General features: G+C 49.0%; 1 protein-coding gene across 2 annotated transcripts in view; it reads left to right on the forward strand.

The window, feature by feature from the left end:
• The window catches only part of LOC127048459 (class I histocompatibility antigen, F10 alpha chain-like), a 40,651-nt gene extending 19,445 nt beyond the window's left edge, over window positions 1-21,206 (forward strand). Inside the window, exons 3-8 of one of the 2 annotated variants that reach the window (XM_050948313.1) lie at window positions 10,596-10,871; window positions 11,519-11,794; window positions 14,124-14,225; window positions 14,588-14,620; window positions 20,098-20,136; window positions 20,918-21,206. In XM_050948313.1, coding sequence (XP_050804270.1) covers window positions 10,596-10,871; window positions 11,519-11,794; window positions 14,124-14,225; window positions 14,588-14,620; window positions 20,098-20,136; window positions 20,918-20,922 — 731 coding nt within the window. In that variant the 3' untranslated portion in view covers window positions 20,923-21,206. Of the gene's footprint in view, window positions 1-10,595; window positions 10,872-11,518; window positions 11,795-14,123; window positions 14,226-14,587; window positions 14,621-20,094; window positions 20,137-20,917 lie in introns of both variants that reach the window. The other variant, XM_050948312.1, reaches the window with a different exon arrangement.
• The last annotated feature ends 639 nt before the right edge of the window (window positions 21,207-21,845 follow it).

A 21,845-nucleotide genomic window follows, 5' to 3' on the forward strand; every position in this document is an offset into this window, starting at 1 on the left:
ACAAAATGGAGTTGCTCATGCTAACTACCCTTAACAGGGTATACATTGAAGTTGGGCCCCTATTATGGTGTCTTTAAAAAGCACCCGTGCAGCTTGCAGGGATTTCACTTTAGTCACTGTACCTTTTAACTTCTGTTTAACTAACCTGCTCATTTTTGCATGGTTCCCCCTTTTGAAATTAAATGCCACAGTGTTGGGCTATTGAGATGTTCTTCCCACCACAGGGATGTTGAATGCTATTGTATTATGGTCACTATTTCCAAGCGGTCCTGCTATAGTTTCCTCTTGGACCAGCTCCTGCTCTCCACTCAGGATTAAATATAGAGTTGCCTCTCCCCTTGTGGGTTCCCGTACCAGCTGCTCCATGAAGCAGTCATTTAAAGTATCAAGAAATTTTATCTCAGCATTTCGTCCTGAAGTGAAATGTTCCTGCTTGTTTCTGGCTCTGTGTCCCTCCCAGACCCCTGGGCCCTTTTATTGGGGTGCTGCCCCCTGGCAATACTCCCACACTCTGCCTCCAGGTCTCCCCTCTCTTGGGAACCCCCAACCTTCTACTCCTCACCTTGCCTCAGTCTGGGCTACTGCCAGTCATCACTAAGCCCCCACTCCCTGGGGCAGACTGCAGTGTAAAAGCCACTCATCATAGGCGAGGGGGTTCAGACCTACTGTCTTCCAATAACTCTGTGGGCCTTGGACCAGGCCCTGCAGTCTGGGAAGTTGCCAGCCTTCAGATCCCCTGGCTTTCCCCAGCCCTGCTTCACTCCCAGTACGCCTTCTGCAGGCAGCCAGGCTCTGCTCTCTCCCAGCGTGAAGAGAGACTTCCCTTTTGCTTCTGGCTCACAGCCTTTTTATACAGGCCAGCTGTGGCCTGATTGGGGTGTGGCCCAGCTGCAGCCACTTCCCCAGTCAGCCCATCCTAGCAGCTTTCAGCTGCAACCTTCTCCCAGGGCTGACTTTAACCCCTTTTCCGCTGGAGTGGGGAACCGCCCCACCACAGGGACACATTTCCAGGGTTTTCCCTGCTTTTAGAAGGACTAGAAGTTACTGCTATAAGAAAAGAGATCTAAGACTCTCCTCTAATCCCATGAATCCAGGAACTGGGGATTTAATAAAATCATCTGCTATCATGAGACGCACAGCAAAGTCACAGGAGCAGTCAGTGCTGCATTCACCCTAGCCCTGGGGAGAAGCTGTTCACTGGTGAGCCTCCTTCATTGTTCGCTTTGTCTTATTTCCAGAATGAGTTTATCGAAGATCAGACTCCACAGAGCGAGGGTCTGACATTGACTTGGGCTGGAGAGTTAGTTAGATAATCAGCCCGTGCAATGTGCTGAGACTCCCAGTCTTCCTTACTCCTGGGAGCAAAATCTCAGCACGTGTCCCCCAGTTGGAGCCCCCAGGGTCATGCAGGTTCTCCTGCACACGATCGACAGATGTGTAAAGAGCCGTTCTTCCTGCTCAGTCTCTGATGTGGGGGGCTGTAGCCACATGGCCAGGCCCCCGATTGTGCTATCTCACTTAGCACTGTGACGATCCATAAGCGTTCAGTGCCTGGCACTGCTGAACAGTCCCTGGCAGGTGAGGGTCTCTCTAATGTAATTGCTGTGCCCTTCCTGACAGGGGACTGGTGAGTGACAATCCCTGATTCCCCCGTGTCAGTGGTACTGGTCTGTCTCATTGGTCCTCACCCAGGAGTGTCCCCAGCCCCTTATTGTAGCATCCCCCCCCAATTCCTCCTGGCTCCTAGTGCTGAGAGAGCAGCAATGAGAACTAATTCCTGTCCTGCCCTGGACACCTGGGTTCCTGGTGGCCCTGCCCCAGGACTAAGCGACAGGGCGGAGGGTTGCCAGATGTTTGCCCCCTAGCCCGCCCCCTCTCTAGCTAGTTTAACCCTCTCCTGACTAGTCTCACCCATTGGTTCCCTGCTGCTAAGTCTGTCCAACCTGACCTGCTCACATGGACACTGGCTTCCCCAGTGCTGAAAGAGGAGCTCTGCTCGCCTGCCCCTAACCCTATGCTGGGGAGCTGCTGTTCTGTCCTGACTGCCCCATCCCTAATCACTTTCCCGATTGCCCCCTCCTCTCCCCATTTACCCGCTCCTCACAATCCTGGGGCTGCCAACTCACCAGAGACTCTCCTGAGTCCTGCATCTTGGCCACCAACAGTGTTCCCCTCTGTCAAGGTTCCTTCCCGACTCTGAACCTTAAGGTGCAGATGTGGGGACCTGCATGGACACTTCTAAGCTTAGTTACCAGCTTAGATCTGGTATTGCTGCCACCACCCCCAAGCACTACTTTTCTTCCCTGGGTAGTCTTGAGAGACTTCACCAATTTCCTGGTAAAGCTAGATCTAGACCCCTTGGATCTTAAAACAAGGAGAAATTAACCATCCCCCTTCCTTTCTCCCACCAACTCCTGGTGGATCCAGATCCAACCCCCTTGGATATAAAACCAAGGAAAAATCAATCAGGTATTTAAAAAGAAGGCTTTTAATTAAAGAAAAGAAAGGTAAAAGAAAACCCTCTGGGAGAGATTAGCATACCAGCTACTCTCACAGACAACAGATTCAAAACACAGAGGATGTTCCCCTGGGCAATAACTTTAATACACACAAGAATACCCAAATTTGATAATTCCCTTAATGGTACCAAGACAAGTTACAAAGAAAATAAACATAAACCTATTTATCCCTTTCTAAAACTTACTACTCCGATAAGAGGCTGATTCCTTGATCTTTTTCACTCCAGCTGAAAACTGAGACTCTAAACAAAGGAAACTTCCCTCCTTCCTTTTGAAACATCTTGTTCCCCCATTAGTTCTTCTAGTCAGGTGTCAGCTAGGCTTGTCATAAACAGATAGCTAAGGGTTAACACAGGGAACCTGAAACTCCTGACCAGAGGACCAATCAGGAAACAAGACTTTTTCAAATCTGGGTGGAGGGAAGTTTTGGGTGTGAGTTCTTTGTTCTTTGACCTGGGTCTGACCCTCTTGGCTCTGAGAGTGATCTTTCTATCTCCAGGCTTTCTAATCTTCTGTTTCCAAGTTGTAAGTATAAGGATAGTAAGACAATAGGTTTATATTGTTTTTTTTGTATTTATACGTGTGTAGTTGCTGGAGTGTATTCTTTTTGGATAAGGCTGTTTATTCATTTTTCTTTTAAGCAATTGACCCTGTATATTGTCACCTGGATACAGAGACTATGTTTAATGTCTTTTTCTTTCTTTTTTATATAAAGCTTTCTTTTTAAGACCTGTTGGAGTTTTTCTATAGTGGAGACTCCAGGGAATTGAGTCTGCAGCTCACCAGGGAATTGGTGGGAGGAAGAAGTCAGGGGGAAAATCTCTTTGTGTTAGATTTACTAAGCCTGACTTTGCATACCCTCTGGGTGAGGGCGGGAGAGAGATTAGCTCTCTCGGTACTTGTGTTTCCAGGACTGGAAGCAGGGAATCTCCTAGGGTCATCCAGGGAGGGGAGCCTGGGAGGAAGTAACAAGGGGAGGGGGTTATTTCCCTTTGTTGTGAGACTCAAGGAATCTGAGTCTGGGGGTCCCCCAGGGAAGGTTTTGGGGAGACCACAGTGAGCTAGGCACTGTATAAATCCCTGGCTGGTGGCAGCTTTACCAGGTCCAAGCTGGTAACTAAGCTTGGAGGTTTTCATGCTAACACCCATATTTTGGACGCTAAGGTCCAGATCTGGGAAAAAATGTTATGACAAGGCTAGGTGAACTTCTTAACCCTTTACAGATAAAAGAGGCATTAACCCTTAACTGTCTGTTTATGACACCCTCTCTAGCTGCATCTGCCCCCAACACGCACATGGGGGAATTCGGGGTCTGGTCCCTCTGAGACCCCATCGGTGCCCCCACCCTGCTCATCCCTGTGGAGTGCAGCACAAAGGAGAAGAGGGTTGGATAGGGCAACCTGACCCACCCCACTGCTCTCGGGCTCCTGGCTTGGGATCTCTGCGTGTTCAGTGACTAGCTGCCTTGCACCTCTCCAAATTCTCAGTGGTTCTCTCGTTACTCCATCCCTTTTCCCCTCAGTTGTTTTCTCACTTTCTGACTTTAGTTGATCAGTATAAATAGTTAGTTGGACTCTCGTAGCAGAGTTTCTTCTGCTCCTGGGCATGCCTCGGTCTCCAGGCTTCAAATGAGGTGCCTTCTGCAGCATGCCCGTGCCTTTGAGTGACCTGCACTCCAGTTGTCTAAAGTGCTTGGGTGAGACTCCTATTGCAGATCACTGTCAGCTCTGCCACCAGTCCAATCCACATATGAAACAGGACAGGGAGGCCAGGCCGAAGTCCCTTCTGATGGAAGTGGCGCTCAGACCTTCTTTGGAACAAAGCCAGTCAGACTTGGCACCGTGTACCTCAATGTTGATATGAAGAAGCTGCTGCAGAGAGAGTCCATTCGGGACTCTTGGCACCGTTCCCCATGCCCGGGGCCAAGAAGGAAACCTAAGAAGCAGCTGTCTGAGAGGTTCCCCATCTCTAAGAATGGACAATCATGGGAAGTGCAGGGGAGTGCGACCTGTGTCTGGCCACTCCTCTGCCCCTGCTCCGCAGGCGATACTGTCGACTCCGCCCTGTTCACAGGCTCTATTGAGTCCAGTACCAGACCAGCTGCTGGCACCAGAGGGGCAGTGAGGCACCAGCAGGGTTGTGGTGCCATCCATCCCGGAGGCATTTGTTGTGGCCAGGGACTTATCGGCACTTCCAGTACCATCATTGCCGGCAGTATAAGAACAGTGATGGAAACAAGAAGGGAGCATGTTTCCCTGAGCTCCTGTTTGGTACCAGGCCCCTAGGCACTGTCTAGAGGGAAACCCTCTCTGCTTATGTTGAAGCAGGCTTCCCCATCTCGGCACCGATCCCTCGATCCTCAGCACCATCTCTTGGAGCCAACAAGTACCACAGCACTGTGGTCCCCACAAGACTGAATCTTGCATCCAGCCAAAGGACTGGTACCAGTATCCCACCAATCAGTCCCATGCAATGGTGGATCCCAGGGTGGGAGGTCCTCCAAGCCCCTGCCCAATGGGCAATGGCCATGCGATGCAATGACCTTTTTGGACCCCATGGGGTTTTCCTCTGCTGCCTGTCCCCCCGTCTACACACTCCTACTCAGTGATGTCTGAGAGAAGGATTCCTCAGTCACATCAAACAGCTCCCAACCCGGACTATGATACCAAACCAGATACCTACTCTCAGAATCCGGAGCTGTGTAATCCGGTTGGTGCAGAAAGAGAGCAGGAAGGTCCCATGCTGGTGCAGGCTGCCTCCTGCCCAGAAGAGACAGGGATGGGTGTTTTGGCACTCCAGGACACTTTAAGGCTCACCAGAAGTTATGGAAGAAAGTGGCTTCAAACTTGGGGCTGGAAGTGGAGGTAGTTAAAAAGTCCTTGAACAGCCTGGTCAACGTCTGGGCTGCAATGGCCCCATCAGAGATAGCTCTGCCTCTCAATCTCAGGCAGGAGATAGTTGCTCTGGTGGAAGGGAAGGCAGTGGCCAGGGCTTCCCTACAAGCCACCCTTGACACCCTTTGCATGGCTACTGCTGAGCCCATCAGCAGTAGCCATGCAAAGGGGCTCCTGGCTTCAGTCCTCTGGCCTACAGGCAAAGGTCCAGCAGTCTCTTCAAGCCCTTCGGTTGGAAAGGGCTTCGCTCTTCTCAGAGCTAACAGATGCCAAACTGCACAGCCTAAAGGCCTCCAGAGCCACCCTCAAGTCTGCGAATCTCTGTGCCCCAGTGCCTTTGAGGAAACATTTCAAGCCCCAACAACCTACCCACTTCCCAGGCCCACCGCCTTGTCAGGACCTGTTCAAAAAACAGAACAGAAGTTATAGGTGCAGACAGCTGCCCCCCCCCTCTGCCTCAGCCTCACTGCCTGGCCCTCATGGATACTCAGGGGGCTCCAAGCAGAACTTTTGACTCGGCACCTGAAGGCATTACACCAGTCCGCATACCAGATCCTGCCCCCATGTTGTTTTTGGACCATCTCTCTGGCTTCAGCTCGTAGATCCCTTATCATCACAGACCATTGTGTGCTGAGTACAGTGGAGGAGGGTTATATGCTTCAGTGGGTTCCATGCCTCCCTCCTACCCCCCATCCCTGTCCATCTTCAGGGACCCTTCTCATGAGCAACTTTTAGCCCAGGAGTGCAAGTCTTTCTCTGTGGAGGAGCCCTGGAGGAAGTGCCTTGAAACTTACAAGGGAAAGGGTTTTACTCCCCTTATTTCTTAATCCTGAAAGCCAAAGGGCATCTCCAACCCATTCTAGACCTCCAGTGCCTCAACTGTTACCTCAAAAAGTTGAACTTCCGCATGGTCTCCCTGGCCTCCATCATTCCTTCCCTGGCTGTCGGGGACTGGTATGCCACCCTTGATTTGAAGGATGCCTATTTCTACATCTCTATTTTCCGAGGCCACAGAAGGTTTCTCAGGATTGTTGTGAACCAGGCTCTTTTCCAGTTTACCGTCCTCCCATTCAGCCTGTCAGCAGCCAAATGGGTCTTTATGAAATGCCTGGTAATAGTGGCAGCCTTCCTGAGAAGGTGAGGGGTGCAGGTGTATGCGTATCCAGTGACTGGCTGGTCAAGGACCAGTCCAATCCCAGGTGAAAGCCAGAACCACCTCGTCCAACCAACCTTTCGAGCACTGAGTCTGCTGATAAAGGAGCAAAAGTCAATGCTCCTCCCGGCTCAGAGGATAGGGTTTATCAGAGCAGTGCTTGCTTGTACCCAGGCCAGGGCCTTCCTTCCAGAAGCCCACTTCCAGTCAATGTCATCATAGGTCAAGGCCCGCTCAGGCTGTTGGGTCACATGGCCTCGTGCATATACATGGTGTGGTATGCGAGGCTGCACCTCAGACTTGGCTGGCCTCAGTGTACTGGTCAAACAGCCATCATTTGGACTCGGTGCTCACAGAGTCTGCCCATCTCAGGCACCTCACGACACAAGGTCAGTGGTCCGAGTAGGAACTCTTGCTACAGATAAACGTCAGAGAGCTCAGGGCAGTCTGCCTAGCATGTCTGGTGTTGTTACCCCCCATCACAAGCAAGGTGGTGCGAGTTCTTACAGACAGTATGGCAGCCATGTCTTACATCAACAGGCAGAGAGTGGCCCACTCCTCTCCCCCCTGTGTCAGGAGGCCATTTGCTTGTGGGAGCTCTGCGTAAAGCACTCGATCCACCTTGAAGCTTCTCGCCTTTCGGGAGCCCAGAAGGAGCTGGCAGATCAGCTCTTCTCACCGCGAATGGTCCCTATGCCCCAACATAGCAAGGACCGTTTTCCAGTGGTGGGGTGTTCCCCTTGTAGACCTGTTCACAACCAGACAGAACAGGAAATGTCAGCAGTTCTGGTGTCTATGTGACTGCAACCCAGGTTCACTCACAGATGCTTTCTTACTCCCTTGGAGAAATCACCTGTTCTGTGCCTTTTCCCACCATTCCTTTTGTGCACAAGGTCTTGCTGAAGGTCAACGGCGAAGGTTATTCTCATAGCCTCAGCCTGGCCAGGTCAGCACTAGTTTGGGTTATTTTTAGACCTGTCGGTAGCAACTCCAATGCCACTCCCTCCCCTTCCGGACCTGATCTTGCAAGATCATGGCCAAATACTCCATCTGCCTGACAGCTCCATGGTTAAACCTGCAGAACTGGCCTGTTTGGAGCAGGTCTGCTAGGTCTTGCTAGGCAGTAGGAAACCATCTACCAAAGTTACTTACCTCGCCACATGGAAGCGTTTCTCCATTTTGTCTACCTAGCAAGGCCTCTCACCAGGGTGCCAGAATCTCCCTGAGTGGGGGGCCACCAGTGCTGAAACTATGACTCCGCCTCTTCCCTGATGCCCCTCTCCCCACTCCACCTCGTCTCCTCAAGCTCTGCCCCCTCACCCCCTGCTCTCACCTGCTGCTAAAGTGGCAGGGCCATGGCTCCTCGTTCCCCCTGTTCCAGCACCCCTGCCTTTCGCCCACTGAGTTATCTCTCAGATGAAGCAGATACTCCAGAACAGTCTGGAAACAGCCAGGTCTAGTGATTCATCTGTTCAGGCACACCTAGCTGCGATCTCCGCATTCTACCCTCTGCTGGGTGGTCGATCAGTTTTTTCACATGAAACGTCCATTCACTTACTCAAGGGCTTTGAAAGGCTGTACCCACAAATCTGGGAACCCACCCCCCTGGGGGACTTAAACCTGTCAGAGCTCACAGGGCCTCCCTTTGAGCCGCAGGCATTGTGCCCTCTATTGTACCTTTCCTGGAAGGTCGGCTTTCTGGTAGCAATTACCTCAGTCAGGAGGGTCTCCGAGATTAGAGCTCTTATGTCAAAACCTCCGTATACAGTGTCCTTTAACGACAAGGTACAATGTCACCCCCACCCTGTGATCCTCCCAAAGGTAGTCTTGGAGTTTCATTGCAATCAGGGTATTTTCTGCCCATTTTCTTCCCAAAGCCACACAAGAATAGGGAGAAATGAGATCTCCATACTCTGGATGTTAGGCACGCCCTATCTATATAGAAAGGACTATATAGAAAGTGGATCCATAAATCCACACAGCTCTTTGTGGCAGTAGCTGATAGGGTGAAAGGCTCAGAGAATTTCATTGTGGATCACATTGTGCATTCACATGTGCTGTGAGCAGGCAGGTGTCCCACCATCTGCCTTCCTCAGAGACCATTCTATGAGAGCACAAGGTTCCTAAGTGGTGTTCATGGCCCACGCCCGATCCAGGGACATTTGCAGAGTAGTGACCTGGGCACCAGTACATACTTTTTCTACCAACTACGCTATCACCCAGAAAGCTAGAGATGCACTGGGTTTGGTTGGGCAGTGTTGTCATCCATGTGTCCATGAACTCCAAGCCCACCTCTTACGGTGCTGCTTGGGAGTCATCGAACTTGGAATGAATATGTGCAAGCATTTGAAGAAGAAAAAATGGTTACTAACCTTTCTGTAACTCTCTTGTTCTTTGAGACATGTTGCACATGTCGATTCTATGAGCCACTGTCGTCCTCCTCCGTTGGAGTTGCTGGCAAGAAAGAACTGAGAAAGTGCGGGGTCAACCAGTCCCCTCACACTGCGACATAAGCACATGGTACCAGAGGGCAGTAGAGCAAGCCTGTTGGGTATCACTGAGGGAAAAATTTACGGTGACTGTGTGCAGTGCACGCACACCTAGCGTGGAATGGACGTGTGCAACATGTCTCTAAGAACAACCATTACAGGAAGGTTAGTAACTGTTTTTTGTCCAAACCTGTGGCATTGTTCAGGGACACAACTTAGTGGGCTTGGCTCTCACCTATGGCTGTGACACCAAATTGTATTTTAATACTTGGCCTACATTTTTCCAAATGTGATTAGTGATATTTGGGTGTCTGATATTCAGAGGCCGGGAGCTCCCATTTTCTGATCAGGCCCCTTTAAAAGGTCTCAGTTGGGCACCCAAAATCACTAGTCATTGCTGAAAATCTAGGCATTTACCTTGATGTATTTAATGCGGGGGGGGGGGGGGGTGAAAATATTTGGGACCCTGTGTGGGTTATTTTTGTGCCCCCACATTCTAGCCTGTTTGCCAAGCTAGGGGTCTGATCTGTTCCCCACATGTTTCAGTCTTCCTCATGATCCCCACAGTGTTCTCTGTTCACCACAGCCTCCCTCCCTCTCCGCTAAACTCTCCTTCCTGTCCCCAACCCCACATCTCCCACCCTTCCCCACCCTGAGTCTCCCTCCCTGCCTCCTATCAGCCCAGGAGTGGCTGTATTAACTGAGTCTGCTCTTGGTTGTGTGCGAGATGAGGGCCGTTGTTGTGAAGATTAGCCTGGCTGTAGGAAAATGGTGGCCAGCTGAACTAAGGGCTGTCAGTGGCCTGATCCTTACAGGGAATCACTTTGAGACAGTGGTCACGTGAAGAAGAGGCCAAGCATCCGAAATTGGTTCTTTGCCATTCCTAGACTGAGTTGGGGGCACAGGGAAGATGGGGCAGGGAAACAGAGTGAGCCTGGGGATTCTGTGAGGTCATTAAACCAGAGCAGAGGTTAGTGTGGGGGACAGACCTGTACCCCCTCCCCACAGGGACATGGGGTACTGTGAATGGAGGAGGTGGGGGACCAAGTCACCCTGAGGACCCTGCAAAATTAGTACAACCAGAGCAGGAGATAGTGGGGTACAGACCCTCTGCACTCTCTCTCTTGTCCAGAATGACCCTGACTACCAGAACTGGAGGAATCCTCAGAGAGCAGAAGAGAGCTGGAGGGGACAGACCCCTGCAATATCTGGAGTACTCCCTTTGGGGTCATGCCACCCTGCACCCCCTGCAGGGAGCATACAAGAACAACAGCAGTGAGGTACTGCTTGAAGGTTGTGAGCTCTTTGCAGTGGGAGGTCTTTAGTGTACAAGACCCAACAGATGGAGAGGGCGCCCCCTGCATGTTTGGGTTCACACCTGAAAGGAGCTGGGCGGGGTAGGACCCAACAACATAAGTGGGAACCCCATTTCTCAGGGAAGGAGAGCGCAGTAGCAAGGAGAAGAACTACTGGGCTTCCTGCAGTGCGGCCTTGCTGAGATTTTCAGAGAGGCTGCTGCTGACCCTCAGCTGTGTTTCAGGGTTTCACATTATCCAGACGATGTTTGGATGTGATCTCCGGGAAGACGGCATCATTCAGGGGTTTTACCAGGATTCATATGATGGACGAGACTTTCTTACCTTCGATAAGGAGACCATGACATGGGTAGCAGCAGATATTGGGGCTCAGATCACCAAGAGGAGATGGCATGCTGAGGTAGATGACAACCAAGGATGGACACACTTCCTGGAGGAGACATGTATTTCCTGGCTGAGAAGTGCTCTAGAGTTCGGGAAGGAGACTCTACAGAGGAAAGGTAAGGCAGTGGGACAAGTCCCACCCAGGAGGTCATTACAAGTTACATCTCCATTCCCTAGCCCCAGTTCCAAAATGAAACGGGGGGTAGGGGGCCGTTCAGCTAACCTTGCACCGGGAATGGTTGGGAAACAACTCCCCTATATTGGCTTGTTTGAGGGGCAGTTTATAACCGTGTGTCATTTTTTTGTTTAATGGTCTTTTCCATCTCTAATTGGTTAGTTTATCTAGTTCATTTTTTTGAGCCCCGGCCAGGGCAAGATTCTTCGCTCTTATCCGGGGACTGATGGGAGATGAGCACAAACGTAGCGTGTGATTAAGGGCTAACATCTGTGACACCTGTATCTGGAACTTAATGAAGCCTTTTAAGGTACTTGTGTCACTGTGGCTGGGAGCAGGGGCTTCTGGTTACCACACTCATAGAATCTGGTGAGGGACCTGGATTGGGGGTTCAGCATTGCTGATGCTGTGAATTCGGCACAGAAATCCTCTAACATGGTGGCTCTCTCTCATCGGAGGGATTCTGTCTCATGAACTTTCACCCTCCCCCGCTGCTGGGGTCTCAGAATTTCATGCTGCAAAGCTCTAGAAAAGGCTGCCTGGATTAGAGCTTGAAAACAGCTAACTTCAGTTTCTTCTTTTTCCCAGTGCGCCCAACAGCTAGAGTGAGTGACAGGTCATCTCATGACGGCCTCACCACCCTCTCCTGTAAGGTCAGTGGGTTCTACCCCCGGGACATCACCGTGATCTGGCTGAAAAATGGGGAGAACAGACAGCAAGAGACCTACTCTGAAGGCATCCTACCCAGTGGGGATGGGACCTACCAGACCTGGGTGACAATGGAGATTGATCCCACGATCAGAGCCCATTATTCATGTTGGGTGGAGCATGAAAGCCTGTTAGAGCCACTGTCCATCTCCTGGGGTAAGGAGTTTGTGTGTTTGTCTATTTTCCTAGTTGGAGAGGGGGAATCCATTAAACTCAAACCCTGAAAAATTCTCATTCCCATTTATTGGCTGAAGCTGGAATTTCCTGAGGGTCTGTGAGGCCCTGTCCCCTTTGGCCCTGTCCTTCGCAGTCAAGTTCTTGTGCTAGAGTTATGACCCACAGTGCCTGGGGCTCATGTCTTGTTCTCCAGTTTGCTGCTTCTGGGGCTGTTGGATATGTCTCAGCAATACAGTGTCTCTGAAGGGAAAAGATTAACAATGAGACATTAAGTCTGGAAGAGAGTAGTCTGAGCTCCTGCATAGCCCAGGGCGGGGAATCACACCAGGGACCAACCTGGTAGCCTGTGGGCAAACTAGAGCTGATCCTTCAGAAAGAGATGCCTGTTCCAGATGTAAAGTCTCCAAGGGATGGAGAATATCTCCCAAGGAAAGCTCAAATCTGCCCCTTATTTACAGTCAGAATTTGCCTTGCTTCAGCTTCCAGCCCATTCTCAACTTCAGCCGGTTCTCAGAAACATGGCTCTACAGGCCCTTCTTTCTTGCCTTTGTGGCCAGAGGTAGAGGTTTAATTCTGGGAGCAGCTTGTTTCTGTGCACAGTGATGCTGGAAGGGAGGGAATGGCCTTGGAATGGAGCGAGGAGGCAGATTAGTGCCCTGCATCATGGGGGAGAGTCTCCTATGCCCCTAGCACAAAAAAGTCTTGGAAGTATTTTTTTACACATGGAACTGCCTTTCAGCCCTCTTTTTGCTTGGTAAATTGGGATGTGGAAAAATGCAGCATTTGGAATTGCAAACCATTTCTAAAAGGGCAGTCTGCACTGGAAATCTAGTCAACAGATGGTTTCACATCAAAATCCTGCACGTCCCCTGCCAATTTTTGTGTCATAAACCACATTTCCTTATTCTCATATAAATATTTTTCTTTTTGCTGTATTATTATTTGCCTCTTTCAGAAAACAGGAGAAGCTGATTAGTGAAATTGAATGTGTATAGAGAACTTGGGGTTTAACAGGCTTATATAAACCAAGAACAGTATTAAAATATCTCTCTCCTCTCCTGTTCAATTCCTGCCTCCTCAGAAAACACGCATTGTGTCTGTAACTCCATTATCATAGAATCATAGAATATCAGGGTTGGAAGGGACCTCAGGAGGTCCATCTAGTCGAACCCCCTGCTCTAAGCAGGACCAATCCCCAACTGAATCATCCCAGCCAAGGTTTTGTCAAGCCTGACCTTAAAAACCTCTAAGGAAGGAGATTCCACCACCTCCCTAGGTAACCTATTCAAGTGCTTCAACACCCTCCTAGTGAAAAATTTTTCCTAATATGCAACCTAAACCTCTCCCACTGGAACTGGAGACCATCACTCCTTATTCTGTCATCTGCTACCACTGAGAACAGGCTATATCCATCCTGTTTGGAACCCCCTTTCAGGTAGTTGAAAGCAGCTATCAAATCCCCCCTCACTCTTCTCTTCTGCAGACTAAACAATCCCAGTTCTCTCAGCCTCTCCTCATAAGTCATATGCTCCAGCCCCCTAATCGTTTTTGTTGCCCTCTGCTGGACTCTTTCCAATTTTTCCACATCCTTTTTATAGTATGGGGCCCAAAACTTGACACAGTACTCCAGATGAGGCCTCATCAATGTTGAATAGAGGGGAGTGATCACTTCCCTTGATCTGCTGGCAGTGCCCCTTCTAATACAGCCCAAAATGTCGTTAGCCTTCTTGGCAACAAAGGCACACTGTTGACTCATATCCAGCGTCTCGTCCACTAATGGCAGAGAAATCCAGAGCTTTGAGGTCAGTTTCCAGTTTGTCACCAGAATCACACAATGGGACTGTGTTCCGTTAGTCATGAAAGTCTGTATGCTCAAAGGGGGGGGGGGGGGGTGGGTTGGATGTTTAAGGGCTGGGAACCAGGACTCCTGGGTTCAGTTCTTGGCTCTTGCACTGACTCGCTGTGTGACCTTCAGCAAGTCTTTTCTCCCTTCCAATTTCAATACGATACTGACATCCATCCTTCCCCACACAGAGGTTTATGAGGATTGATTAATGTTACAAAAGTCTTCTATTTTATGTGCTACATAGTTATTGTGAATTGAAGTGGTCGAGGCTGTGTCCAGAACTTCCTATGGTGGGATGTAGTGCATGGTGGCTGCGTGGAGCTCCCTAGAAGGGGTGGAGGGTTGCAAGACCCAGCCCTAACCTGGGGAGCTGTCTGACTGATCCCTGCAGTGGGATGAAAGGGTGGTGTTAGTGGGGGGTAGAATTTTTTCCCATTGATTATTCTCAGCATTCCATTTCAGCCCCAAAGAACAGTCTGATTCCCATTGTGGCTGGAGTTATCACTGCAGTTATCCTGGTTGGTGTTATAATTGGAGTAGTCATCTGGAAAAAGAAACGTCCAGGTAAAGAGGCTGGGATGGGGGATTCCCTGGACTTGCTGGGCCTTACCCCACTGTGGGACTGAGCTAATGATCCCCATGGGAGCTTCTGGAGGGTCAGATCCAGAAACTAGGTGCAGGTTACAGTTTATATTAGGCTAGGTTTTCCAAAGAGCTCAGCAGCCAGTGGGCTGAGATCTTTGGAAAACTCTGCCTCTTTGTGTCTTTCTTTCCTGCCGATCAAGAGCACCTGGGACCTTGAGTCCATTACTGAGTGCCAGGGGGCTGTGCTGGGCCAGGGACCTTGTTTCTGAGCTGTGTACAGAGATCGGAGTTGGTTCCTACCTTGGGAGTTGAATTCACTGAAATTTGCCTTTTCTCTGCAGGGAGGAAGGGAGATGGCTACGCTGTAGCTCAGGGTAAGTGACAAGAGACCCATTGCTTCTTTTCAAGTGGCCATCCCTGAACAACCATCAGTATTTGCTTGTGGATTTTAGCCTGAAGCCATTGACAGGAGATCCTCACTCCCGCTCATAGGCCTTGTTTACAATGTAGATTTTAGGGAAATCTCCAACTATTGCTCTAGTACCATACAATCATAGGACTGGAAGGGACTTTGAGAGGTCATCTAGTCCAGTCCCTTGCACTCAGGGCAGGACTAAGTTTCATCTCTAGACCATCCCTGACAGGTGTTTGTCTAACCTGCTCTTCAAATCCTCCAATGATGGGGATTCCACAACCTCTCTAAGCAATTTGTTCCAGTGCCTAACTACCCAACCTAAACCTCCCTTGCTGCAATTTAAGCCCATTGCTTCTTGTCCTAATCTCAGAGATTGACGAAAACAATTTTTCTCCCTCCTCCCTGTAACAACCTTTTATGCACTTGAAAACTATTATCATGTCCCCTCAGTCTTCTCTTCTGGAGACTAAACTAACCCAGTTCTTTCAATCTTCTCTCATGTTTTTAGACCATGAATCATTTTTGTTGCTCTTCTCTGGACTTTCTCCAATTTGTCCACTATCCTTCCTGAAATGTGGTGCCCAGAACTGGACACAGTACTCCAGCTAAGGCCTTATGAGCACAGAGTAGAGTGAAAGAATTACTTCTTGTGTCTTGCTTTCAACATTCCTGCTGATACGTCCCAGAATTATGTTTGCTTTTTTTGCAGCAGCGTTACACTGTTGACTCATATTTAGCTTGTGATCCACTATGACCCCCAGATCCCTTTCCGCAGTGCTCCTTCCTGGGCAGTCATTTCCCATTTTGTATGTGTGCAGCTGATTGTTCCTTCCTGAGTGGAGTCCTTTGCATTTGTCCTTATTGAATTTCATCCTATTTACTTCGGACCTTTTCTCCAGTTTATTCAAATAATTTTGAATTAGAATCCTGTCCTCCAAAGCACTTGGAACCCCTTCCTGCTAAGTATCTCCAGAAACTTTATAAGTGTACTCTCTATGCCATCATCTAAATCATTGATGAAGATATTGAATAGAACTGGATCCAGAACTGATCTCTGTGGGACTCCACTCATTATGCCCTTCCAGGCTGACACTGAACCACTGATAACTACTCTCTGGGAGCTGTTTTCCAACCAGTTCTGCAACCACCTTTATCGTAGCTCCACCTAGGCTGTATTTCCCTAGTTTATGAGACAGTCATGTGAGACAGTTTTAAAAGTCACAGGCTTTGTCTGCATTAGCAACGTTAAAGCACTGCTGTGGCACCAGCGTGTAATCGCGGCACCAGCGCTAGGAGAGAGCTCTCCCAGCGCTCTAAAAAAGCAACCCTCATGAGGGGCACTGGGAGCACGGCTCCCTGCACTGGTTTTGTGACTGCACTGGCACTTTACAGCACTGAAACTTGCATCACTCAGGAGGGTGTTTTTTCCCACCCCTGAGCAAGAAAATGTCAGCACTCTAAAGTGCCAGTGTAGACAGGACCATACTAAAGTCAAGATATACCACATCTACTGCCTCTCCCCCATCCACAAGGTTTTCCTGTCACAGAAAGCTATCAGGTTGGTTTGACGCAATTTGATCTTGACAAATCCATGTTCCTTATCACCTTATTATCTTCTAGGTGTTTGCAAACTAATTGCTTAATTATTTGCTCCATTATCTTTCTGGGAACTGAAGTGAAGCTGACAGGTCTGCAATTCCCCAGGCTGTCCTTATCTGTAGACTGGCACTATATTTGCCCTCTTACAGTCCTCTGGAATCTCCCCTGACTGTTCAAAGATAATTGCTAATGGCTCAGATATCTCCACAGTCAACTCTTTGAGTATTCTAGGATGCATTTCATCAGGTCCTGGCAACTTGAAGCTATCTAACTTGTCTAAATAATGTTTAACTTGTTCTTTCCCTATCTTAGCCCCAGATTCTACCTCATTTTAATTGGCATTCACTACATGAGACGTCCAATCACTATGAAATCTTTTGGTGAAAACCGAAACAGAAAAGTCATTTAGCACTTCTGCCATTTCCACATTTTCTGTTATTGTCTGGGGTGGAGTGAGGATTGTCCCGGGCCCTGCACCCCCTTAGGGCCGTACAGCCCTGTTACCATGGGATCTTACCTATCAACTTCCTGAGTTTGCTAAAGTCTGCCTTCTTGAAATCCATTGGCTTTATTGTGCTGTTCTCCCTCCTACCATTTCTTGGATCATGAACTCTATGATTTCATGATCACTTTCACCCAAACTGCCTTCCACTTTCAAATTCTCAGCCAGTTCCTCCCTATTTGTCAAAATCAAAACTAGAACAGTCTCTCCTCTAGTAGTTTTCTCCACCTTCTGGAATAAAAATTTTTCCTAATAGATTCCCAGAATTTGTTGGATAATCTGTGCCCTGCTGTATTATTTTCCCAACAGATGTCTTCTCCAGTAGTGTAGAGTGGCTGTTGACACGTTGTCTAACGTTGCTCAGAGCAACTCTAGATGATACAGTGATTAAACCCACCTGAACCCCATCTCCTCAATTGCTCCATCAGTCTCATCTCTGGTGGAATTGCATTGCTTGCGGGTATGGGTTCCAGTTTTGCTGGTACCGACAAGGCGCTGGTCAGGAATGTATACAGTGGTTTTGGACTGAATTATCCCCCTAAAGCTGTGCTGTGTGTGGCTGAGTGTGACTCTGAAGGTGTCTGACCTGCTTTTAATGTTACACTTCTTTTGACTCATCTGAAAGTTGGGTTTTGGTGCTTGTGAAGTCTGGGCCTGATCCAAAGCCTGTTAAAGCCAATGAGAGTCTTTCCATTGATGTCAGATCAGCACCACTCTGTCACCTCGATGACCACGAGTTCAAATCCCCTCCTCAGCTGTCTCCTTTAGGAACAAGACCAAGACTAACAACTATGGGAAATATTCACATAAATGATGGACTGTGTCTGAGGCCATCTAATGCCGAGCACCAAGAGTTGGTATAAAATGTGCAGAACTGCTGGGCCCTGCTAGGATGTGGTCATCTGGATCTCTCTCTACCCTCTCATGGGTGCCTCCAGCGGGTAACGGAGGGGGTTTGAGACGTGCCAACACAACCTCCTGAGACCACCACCCTTCCTCCTACAGTTGGCCCTCAGTTGTGCCTCCCTCACTCCTCCTTGTTACTCCAGAACAACGGAAATTCACTTGCAAGAACTTTTGTTATGTGGAGTTAAGGTTGCGGGTGCTCAGCCCTGCCCTGGGCTCCCTCAGAATGAGAGTATGTAAGCGTGTAGGTTGGTGTGGCTTTCCCTCGGTGTCAGTCTCCGAGGGAGGCCATGCCCCTTTGCTGACACACTCCTGGAACAACAGTCTAAGCAAGGGGGAGTCAGCAGTCTAGGGCTCTGTCAGGGTTCCCTCCCCACTCTGAATGCTGTGGTACAGATATGGGGACCTGCGTGAAAGACCCCATAATCTTATTTCTACCAGCTTAGGTTAAAACTTCCCCAAGGCACCAATCCTTTCCTTGTCCTTGGATGGTATTGCTGCCACCACCAAGTGATTTAGACAAAAATCCAGGAAAAAGGGCCACTTGGAATCCCTGTTTCCCCAAAGTATCCCCCCAGGTCCCTTCACCCCCTTTCCTGGGGAGGCTTGAGAATAATATCCTCACCAATTGGTACAATGCGAGCACAGACAAAACCCCTTGGTTTTTAGGACACTAAAAACCAATAAGGTTCTTAAAAGAAGAATTTTATTTTTTTAAAAAAGTTAAAGAATCACACCTGCAAAAATCAGGATGGAAGGTAGCTTTACAGGGTAATAAAAAGATTTAAAACACAGAAGATTCCCCTCTAGGCTCGGTTTTAAAGTTACAAAAAACAGGAATAAAACTCCTCTTAGCATAGGGAAAATTCACAAGCTAAAACAGAAGATAATCTAAAGCATTTCCTTGCCTTTACTTACAATTTCTGTAATTTTAGATGTGTTATTTCAGGTATGTTTTCAGGAAATGCTTTACTTGCTTGGTCTGTCTCTCTTCGTCCAGACAGGGAACAAATAAAAAGAGCACAAACAAAACCTCTCTTTCCCCCCGCCCCTGGATTTGAAAGTATCTTCTTTCCCCATTGGTCCTTCTGGTCAGGTGCCAGCTAGGTTAATTGAACTGATTAACCCCTTACAGGTAAGGCAATTCAGTACAGCTGCCCTGTGTATATTTATGACAGGCTCCAACCCTCAGGCAGGGAAGAGCAAGAAACAGTATAGGGCTCAGGCAGGGGCTATCGACTTGCTCAGGCCTCCTGGCCTAAGGTGGGGAGGCTGCCAACCCCGGGGTTAGGGTGGCCAGATGACATGTGCCCACCCGACTCCACCGTGTCCCAGCCCGTGGCTCTAAGAGTGGCAGAACAGTCTGCCACTGGATCAGTGGGGATCCAGCCGCAGCACACTGACCTAGTGCCAGCCAGCAACGTAGCTGGACAGTAGTCGCTGCCCCTGGGCTACTTCCTTCCCTCCCCTCTTTGTGTAGCTGAACCCCGGGATCATCCTCCGTCTCCCCGCAGTGCACACTGCCAGTGGCAATCCCAGCAGGTCCTCAGCATCGGGCATGTCTGGCAGTTCTGCTGTCCCAATGACGCCCCCAAGATACCAGAAGTCTTCCAAGGACTCCAGCAGCGGGCTGGAAGCGTGTGACTTCCTCAGCAACTCCGGCTCAACTGAGCTGCAGGGCTCACCTCTTATATGTCCAGTTCCTGTCCTGCCCTTCCACTTCCAGTGTGGCAGCCGAGGTCTGGCCCTCCCTCACTCTCCATCTCTGAGGGAGGCCACGCCCCTTTGGTACAGTGTGTTTAATTCCCAGAAGTCAAAGATTGGCAATCCAGGATATGCAGAGGTAGAATGATGCTTCCTGCACAACTCAAACTCTGCCCCAATGGGTCTGGGAAGAACAGCACCAGGCCAAACCAAACTTGCCCTTGTCTGTGTGCCCAGCACCTCCCCAAATCAGCATTCCTCTTCATACCGTCCACGCTACTCTGTGCAGTGTCATTGATTAAGGCAGGAATTGCTGTCGGTAGGCAGGGGGGGAGGGTGAAGTCTGTGGTCTGCTTGAGGGACCCCTCTGGGCACAGACCGAAGGGAGCAGAGTTGAGGTTGTTTGGCAGGAGTATCCTTAGCCCAGCATCTCCTACTTTGCTAGCCGTTGAATGTTGAGTATTCAGTGCTCCTGTTCTGAAGAGGCATGAAGAGCACAAAGCAGTGCTCACCCCCTACAAGGGTAACGTTTTTGGCATGTGAATAATGGAAATCCAGGGCAGCTGCACTGTAGAGCAATCTATGCACCCACTACCTCACTGCTAGGGCAGAGTCAGGTGATGACTGTTGCCTTGGGATAAGAGTCCTCGTATCTACTAACTGCGCTGAAACCTGCCTTGTGAGAGATGCTAATATACTCTCTCTTCTCCTCCTCTGCACAGCAGATGACCAAGGATCTAGTGGCTCTGACATGACTGCCAAAGGTAAGTGAGGGGGGCTCTAGCCAAGGGTGTCAAATATCAGAGGGGTAGCCGTGTTAGTCTGGATCTGTAAAAGCAGCAAAGAATCCTGTGGCACCTTATAGACTAACAGACGTATTGAAGCATGAGCTTTCGTGGGTGAATACCCACTTCGTTAGATGCATGTCGTGTATTCACCCACAAAAGCTCATGCTCCAAAACGTCTGTTAGTCTGTAAGGTCCCACAGGACTCTTTGCTGCTTCTAGCCTAGGGGTTCACTGCTCTCACTAAGGCCTCTGGAGTGGGACACCTCGTCCAAGTCATTGGACCCTGAGTCTCACTGGCCCATCCCCTCTAGCAAACCAGCCCCAAGGAACAGAACAGAGAAGTTCTGGATCTCTTATTTCCCTTTTATTCACACTGGGGGTGCAGGAACAGGTTTGCAGTGAAATCCCTCTTTTTCTCTGAGGTTAATTTAAGTGTGAAAGACTCTAGTGAGAGGGATTTCTCTGTGGCTGCTGATACAGCGTGGGCTGAGATTTGTAATGATAAATCCAGCTGCTTCAGAGAACAGTCTCCAGTGAAACTGCAGGGAGGAAGCAGCAGGGACAAAGCCCAGCACCTCATCTTCAGGAACACAGGATCTCTGACACTGGAGCTAAAAGCTTTGTCAGCAGGGTTAGAGATTCTGTCCAATGAACACTGCAGCCACTAGGGTGACCATCCCACAGCAGTGTGCACTGTCATTGCAAAACATTATGGCAGGTTCCCTTTCATAGACGTTGCCTGTGTTTAATTCTGCAGCTTAACCGAGCCTGTTGGAGTCTGTGCCACAACCTGAGGGGATCCCAGAGAGGAAGATTGAGGAGCTCTAGTTTGTCTCCCTACAAGAACCAATCAGCCCCTCCCAAACTTTTCTCTGGCACTTGGAGTCTCCAGTGTGGGATTTCTGGCCTCATCTATCTGCTCACTGGACCACAAAACTATTACTGTTCAGATGTAATAGTTTTCTGTAAAAATGTTTGATTTACACAAAATAATTTCCATAATTTTAATCGATAAAAACTCTTAATAAGATTTTAGTATTTGCTAGTTTTAGTGTGTGTACTCAGTGCTCTGTGCTGTGCAGTGCTGTTTGCACACCCTGTACCGTACGCTAGATATATGAGCAAAAAGAACAGGAGTACTTGTGACACTTTAGGGACTAACAAATTTATTTCAGCATGAGCTTTCTACGCATCCAAAGAAGTGAGGTGTAGCTCACGAAAGCTCATGCTGAAATAAATTTGTTAGTCTCTAAGGTGCCACAAGTACTCCTGTTCTTTTAGCGGATACAGACTAACACGGCTGCCACTCTGAAAGATATATGAGCAGTAACTGCTTGTGTGTATATGGTGGGGGATGTATTTTTTTTTTCTGTAGAATTTCATGTTTATAACATATAATCATATACTCGCAGCTGGTAGTGCTGTTGCCATCCTCAGCTGAGGAAGTTTGTTGGACAGGAATAAGTGTCTGCGTTTAGTTTATAAGTGTATCTGATGTCCTTTTCACCATTCATAGAGCCATAGAAATGCTGGGTTAGTAGGGTCCTCAAGAGGTCATCAAGTCCAGCCCCTGAGCTCAGGCAGCACCAGATAAACCTAGACCATCCCTGACAGGTGTTTGTCCAGTCTGTTCTTAAAAACCTCCACAATGGGGATTCCATATCTTCTCTTGGTAACCTGTGTGA

Source organism: Gopherus flavomarginatus, chromosome 3 (assembly GCF_025201925.1).
Source record: "Gopherus flavomarginatus isolate rGopFla2 chromosome 3, rGopFla2.mat.asm, whole genome shotgun sequence".
In the NCBI taxonomy this organism is placed as follows: domain Eukaryota; kingdom Metazoa; phylum Chordata; order Testudines; family Testudinidae; genus Gopherus; species Gopherus flavomarginatus.